A 6,414-nucleotide genomic window follows, 5' to 3' on the forward strand; every position below is an offset into this window, starting at 1 on the left:
GGAAAAAACCCCACATTCTGATAAGTGTGTGTGTGTGTGTGTGTGTGTGTGTGTGTGTAAAACATAGGTTTAAGGTGCCCTTGCTTCCTATTTCCATTAGTAGGGACTGTAAGATCTTTCCTGGAGCTGAAGACCCGCCCCAGCCAGCTTCTGTCTCAGCCTACATCCTGGTTAGCCAGGTGCTCTGGGCCCAGTTCCCCAGACTAACAGATGGAGGTGCAGGGGCTCTGTGACTACCTCCAGGGGAAGAGGCAACTGGCTCCGGGAATGGAAGAGGATTCTCTTCAGCTTCCTTCAGCTGTCATTTCTGGTGGGGACGGGTACATGCACACATTAGAGAAGAAAAGGAACAAGAGGGTGAAGACTGGGGGCTGGGTGACCTAGGTGCTGGAACCTGAAAATGTCTCCTGGCTGGGTGAGAATGCCATCCTGACACTATGTCAGTAAGACAGCTTAGCCATGTCAGGATTCCCCTCCACCCCTGTATGTGTGCGTGCTTGTGTGTGTGTGTGGTGTGCAGCACCAGGAGCCCCCATCCCTACCCTGGTAGACACGCAGCTGGACCACACAGAGCAGGGCCCTTGTCCTGGCACCACACCCTCAGCGGCCTGAGCAAACACAAATCCAGGTGGTACAGTAGCCACTGTGGGTCTGGGAAGGTTAAGGTAGGACGTGGAGCTGGGGGACCGGTTTAGCGCAGGCAGTGCCCCTGCTGACCCACCTCATCCTCATGCAGGTCCTCCTCCAGTTGCAGCACTTGACTTAGGGCTTTGGTCACCACCACCTTCCGTTTCTGCAGAAACTCCACCTCTTCCTGGCACAGGCTGAAGCCAAGCCGCACATCCAGCGTGTCAGGGCTATGGGAAAGGGGACCCTGTAGCCACCGTCTTCAACTGGCAGATGTGGCTTTGGGGCCCAGCTCTGCCATGTATCTCTTCTGCGACCTTGGGCATCTACATTCTCATCTGCAAAATGCTTACTGGCCAGCACGACCTTCAGTACCTAAAGGCCCTAAGCCTTAGCTGGCTCACGATAAGCTGGTACTTGTCTGAAGACTACCACTGGGCCTCTTCAAACCTTCTGCTTCCTCAGCAGGATCGGGAAAATTCCAAAAGGTTTCCCTAGGCATCTTCTCTGTCCCAAAGCTGGACATGAGTGATGAGGGTTCCTTAGATCTCATAGGTAAATCTCTTAGACTCTTCTGAGCCCCACAGACCAGCCCTCTGCTCCTGCAGGGCTCCCTGCTTCTTCTGAGTCCTTCCTGCCCACAGAACCATGATTCTGGTGTTTGTGCGAAGGACAAAGCCTCTCACGCTGACCTCACTGCCCCATCCCTACAGTTCTTCAAGGCAGATGAGACATGAGCCACCATAACAGGCCTGACGCTTGTCCTCTTTTTATCAGATCCTTTTCTCGAGCAAGTTCAAGCCTGGCGTATATGACCCTACCAGATCTGTCCAAGCTCACCTCAAGCTACCTGCTGGAAGAGACACGCCAGGTTCTCATGGCCTGATCTGAACCTCGGTTAGGATCTTTACCTTCACAGGTATTACCCGTATTCCTGAATCTTCCGAGGCCCAGCTCCCCCAAGGACTCCGAGGGGGTGTCAGTTTCTGGCCTATCTTAGCATACTAACAAAGTTGAGTACCCTTGAAGGCAGGGCCTGGACTCTCCCAGCACCTCTCTTCCTATGAGGAAATAGCTTCTACTGGCAGTCATGGGACTGAAAATAACAGTAGCATTGGTGGACACTTCCTGAGCACCCCATTCGCCATCTAGATTCCTGGTATTTCACACATGTTAATTCATGGGATTCCAAAGAGCAACCTGAATTGCTGATAAGGAAAACTGAGATCCAGTGTGATTAAGAAACTTTTCTATTGAAAAATAACAAATCAAACTATAAATAAAAAATATAGGCAAGGGGCTGGAGAGATGGCTCAGAGGTTAAGAGCTCTGGTTGCTCTTCCAGAAGACCCAGGTTCAATTTCTAACCCACATGGCATCTTACAACTGTCTGTGACTCCAATTCCAGGGGACAGGATGCCCTCTTCTGGCCACTAGCACTGCACACACGTGGTGCACAGACTTACGTGCAAGAAAAACACATATAAAATAAAAATTACAAAAAAAATACAGTCACTTGATTTTCAACACAGGTGAAATTTAACAGGAGAAAGAAGAGTCTTTTCAAAAACGATGCTGGAGCTGTCGGATATCCCCACGTAAAATGTCAGGATGTAAAGGGAACTAAACCATAATCCAGATGTGAGAGCAAAAACTAAAGCCATCTTAGAAGAAAGTATGGCAGCAAATTTTCATGATTTTGGATTAGGCACTATTTCCTAGATTTGGCATCAAAAATACAAATGACAAAAGAAAAAATAGTTTCCACCAAAATTATAAACCTTCGTTTTTCAAAGGTTATTCTCAAAAAGTACAAAGAGGAGCTGGAAGATATGGCTCAGCAGTTAAGACTAGGTTCAGTTCCCAGTACCTACATGGTGGTTCACAACCATCTGTAACTCCAGTTCTGAGGTACCCAATGCTCTCTTCTGATCCCTGTGGGCCCTAGCTAAGCATGGCATACATACATACATACATACATACATACATGTAAACAAACACTCATACATGATATAAGATAATACACACACACAAATAAAATACAAAGATATCCCACAGAACAAGGTAAATATAAATACTTCTATCCAGAATTATGCAAAGAACTTCCATAAATTAACATTAAGATGGAACCCACTTAAAATATAGGCAAAGGATTTGGGTAAACATGTCTCAGAAAAGATCTACTAAAGGCCAAGTAATTCCGGAATATATGCTCAGCCCCATTAGCCATGGAAGAGAACACAAATCAAGCCACAGTGAGATATGACTTGACACCCACTCCTCTGAGTTAGGGAAAGGACAGGAAAGGGTACTTTACCAGGGCATGGACTTCATGTGTAGTTCATAGTTCTCTCCCTGAGGAGAAAAGGATGTGAGAGATGACCCCTGAGAGCAAAGGAGCCCGGTCAAAGAGGGGGAGACTTACTTACTGCATGACTCACTCATGGGTAGAACTCAGCATGCACGCATGTTCACAATAATCTACACACATATGCTCACATACATGCGTGCATGCTCCCTTCCCACAGCTTACTTCTAGATTCAATGATTCCATCATCTACAGACTCCACGTTTCCTGGTTCCCACTGAAGCCTACGAGGCCATTCCATTTTGCTTGCGAGACCCCGGGTGCTACCTTCCCCATGTGTCTTTGCGCTCTTCCTATCTCCCTGCTACTGGAGTTAGGCAGCTCTGGGACCCCTTCTCAGACCCAGGCGCTCACCATGGGCAGGGTCACTGGCTGGCCATCAGAAAGGCAATCGAGGGGCTGGCAGACAGAGCCATTCCTGCGTGTTCCACAGCAGCAAATCTGGAAGGATGGGTGGGCTCTGTGAGGGGCTGAGGGACCCCTCTGTTAGCCCTTCCAGCCCAGTCCCCCTCCTCCTCCCATCCAACTGCGGTTGCTATGTACCCCACAGTTCCAGCGGCTCTCTGGCGCCTCCGCACGCAGCTGGGGCTGGAAGTACTTAGGGTAGTGGAAGCAGGCTGGATTGCTGCAGCAGGGCTCCTGGAAGGGTGGGACGCACTGAGTATTCTCGAAGGAGTCTGTTACCATCACTAGCAGGTCTTTATCTGAGAAAGAAGATGCAGTTAGACCCCTGAGAAGATTCTCATCTTGGCTTCCCATTTAGCCCAGCAAAATTCCTATCTTGGCTCAGCGGTTAAGACCACTTGTTGCTCTTTTAAAGACCCTGGTACAGTTTCCAGTACCCACAGGGTGCCTCACAACTGTTTAAAGTCCAGTTCCAGGAACTCGAACACACTTGGAGTACATGCATACACACAGGCAAACATGTTCATATGTATAAGATAAAATTAATTTAAAAATAAAAAAAAAATCCCATCTTGAAGTGCCAGTTGGGGTTCACAATCCCCAGACACTCATTCGCATGCCTCAGACAGGGCCCTGAAATCTGCATTTTAACAAGGCCTGTGGAGTATGCCAACAGATTCGCTCTCCAGAAAGCCCTCTAAGATGCTGAGTCAAGGTAAGACCTCTTGGTGTTGCTTTACTAGAACAGCCGCCCGTCCCACTCTGCCAAAGTCACCAGCCCCAATGTAGAGAAAACAGATCCCCCAGCAGGCTGTCAGTTTGGGAGCAGAAGCCCCTTCCAAGCCCTCCTTTCTAGCCTGTGTCTGTGGGTTCACACTGCTTCCGTGAGAAGAGCTGGAAGTCCAGCATAGGAGAGGCGCAGAGGGGCAGACAGCAATATGTGTGTCTCACTAGGAAAATGCTCTGAACTGGGAGCTGCAGAGCCCACCGGCCCCACTGTCCGAGCATAGCAGACTCAGGGTACCACTGAGCCCTAGGCCCCAGGACACTGGGCGGCCCTGAGGACTTCCATCTGGGTCCCTGGAAGAACACACTCTTCCTAGAGACAGCTGAAGAAGACGGGTGTCTGGGACACAGTTCTGAGGAGTTTTGACTTTACTTCCCCCAACCCAGGATAGCCCATACCAGGTTGAGTTGACCTAGTTTCCTGAGTTCCAAAATGACCTCCACGGGGCTTGGAAGCCGTCTTCCTCCCACCCCCATGGCCAAACCCGCCATTAGACTAGACGAGCAGAGAAACTCACTTTTCTTCCTCTTCCTTGGCCTCCTGGATTCCGCACAGACCTCCAGGCAAGAGACTTGCCGAGACTGTAACAAAGCAAAAAGGGTAGATGGGACGCTAGGCAAAGCCACGCCCCAATAAGCAAAGCCACGCCCCTCTTCCAGTTAGAAGGGAAGAGGCAAAGGCGCAGATTTAGTATTGATCAGCTTTGGGCTTCTGCCGAGCATCCTGGGTACTGAGTGCTCCAAGAAGGGGAAGACAAAGCTAAGCGCACATCATGATTTACTGGGAGTCATGCTCACAGGAGCATCAGGGGTAGACCTGAGCCTGTGTCCAGCCGTGCAAGTAAGAAGTTGGGATACAATAACCTCTGAAAAGCAGAGACTGGGCAAAGGCCATTGCCGCATATTCCAAGCACTCTGCTTTAAAAAGGAGAAGTTTTCTGGGACATTGGGTACATTCAGTTAAAATAGCTATGATTTTTGTTGTTGTTGTTTTGCTTTGTTTTTTGGTTTTGTTGTTGTTGTTGTTTGTTTTTTTGTTTTTTTTAAACTAAATGTGCTTTTTTAAAATATTTATTTATTTGTTATGTATACAATATTCTGTCTGTGTGTATGCCTGCAGGCCAGAAGAGGGCACCAGACCCCATTACAGATGGTTGTGAGCCATCATGTGGTTGCTGGGAATTGAACTCAGGACCTTTGGAAGAGCAGACAATGCTCTTAACCTCTGAGCCATCTCTCCAGCCCTGTTTTGTTTTTTTGAGGCAGGGTCTCACTATGTAGACCAGGATCTGGCCTAAGAAATAATTTTAGTGCTGAAATCAGGCTTGCAGAGGTATTGGAGTTGTTGTAAGTGACCAATTCTGGGAAAGGGATGATCTTTTGGGAGTTCAGGGTGCTGGGCAAGGGTGATACCCTCCTATTCCTGCCTTGATCCAGGGGCTCGGGAAGCAGCCCCACCCCTGGGTGCACCTCATTTAGTTAACCATTTAGGCTAATTCTCCCTGGACTCAGCATAGGGACAAGGTTCCAAGCTAGGCTCAAGCCCCTCTCCCCTGAGAGCAGCAGCCACATGCGGCCTCTGGAGTGACCAGAGCCCAGAAGGACAATTACCACAATCACGCCGTTGGTGATGAGCATCTCTGGTGAAGAGAGACTGAAAGAAAAGAGAACTCCAGGTCAGTGACAATGTTCTTGGCTGGTTTCTTAAGAAGGCAGCAAAAGCTATAAATCATATCAGTCATAGAATAGCAGATCCTTCTCAGTTAAATGAGAAATAGCTGCTTGAAAAACTAGGTTTGAGATGGGCGGTGGTGGTGCACGCCTTTAATCCCAGCACTCAGGAGGCAGAGGTACGCGGATCTCTGTGAGTTTGAGGCCAGCCTGGTCTACAAGAGCTAGTTCCAGAACAGGCTCCAGAGCTATAGAAAAACCCTGTCTCGGGGAAAAACAAAACAAAACAAAACTAGGTTTGAACCAGGATTGGTGGCATTTATCTGTAAACTCAGCACCTAAAAGTCAGAGGCAGGAGGATTGGAGCATTAAGCCAGCCTCTATGACCCTGTAAGAAAGTGGTGTATATTTAAAACAGAATGTCCAGCGGGGAACAATGCACAAGTCAGAGGTAAGACTGCAGCCCCTCATCTAGAACAGAAGCAAGCACTCTGCATACCAACAAAGCTTCTGTGCTTCAATTAATGTATACACTTTGCAAATAGGGTTAGTTTTTA

General features: G+C 48.5%; 1 protein-coding gene across 2 annotated transcripts in view; it reads right to left on the reverse strand.

Annotated features, from left to right (window-relative positions):
* The window catches only part of Pla2g4e (phospholipase A2 group IVE), a 79,358-nt gene that overhangs the window by 17,838 nt on the left and 55,106 nt on the right, over positions 1-6,414 (reverse strand). For both annotated transcript variants that reach the window (XM_005364295.2, XM_026787726.1), the window contains exons 6-11: positions 5,798-5,840; positions 4,705-4,768; positions 3,539-3,699; positions 3,350-3,436; positions 2,945-2,982; positions 722-857 (exon numbers count right to left, since the gene is read on the reverse strand). In XM_005364295.2, coding sequence (XP_005364352.1) covers positions 722-857; positions 2,945-2,982; positions 3,350-3,436; positions 3,539-3,699; positions 4,705-4,768; positions 5,798-5,840 — 529 coding nt within the window. The remainder of the gene's footprint in view (positions 1-721; positions 858-2,944; positions 2,983-3,349; positions 3,437-3,538; positions 3,700-4,704; positions 4,769-5,797; positions 5,841-6,414) is intronic.

Source organism: Microtus ochrogaster (assembly GCF_000317375.1).
Source record: "Microtus ochrogaster isolate Prairie Vole_2 chromosome 14 unlocalized genomic scaffold, MicOch1.0 chr14_random_1, whole genome shotgun sequence".
Taxonomy (NCBI): Eukaryota; Metazoa; Chordata; class Mammalia; order Rodentia; family Cricetidae; genus Microtus; species Microtus ochrogaster.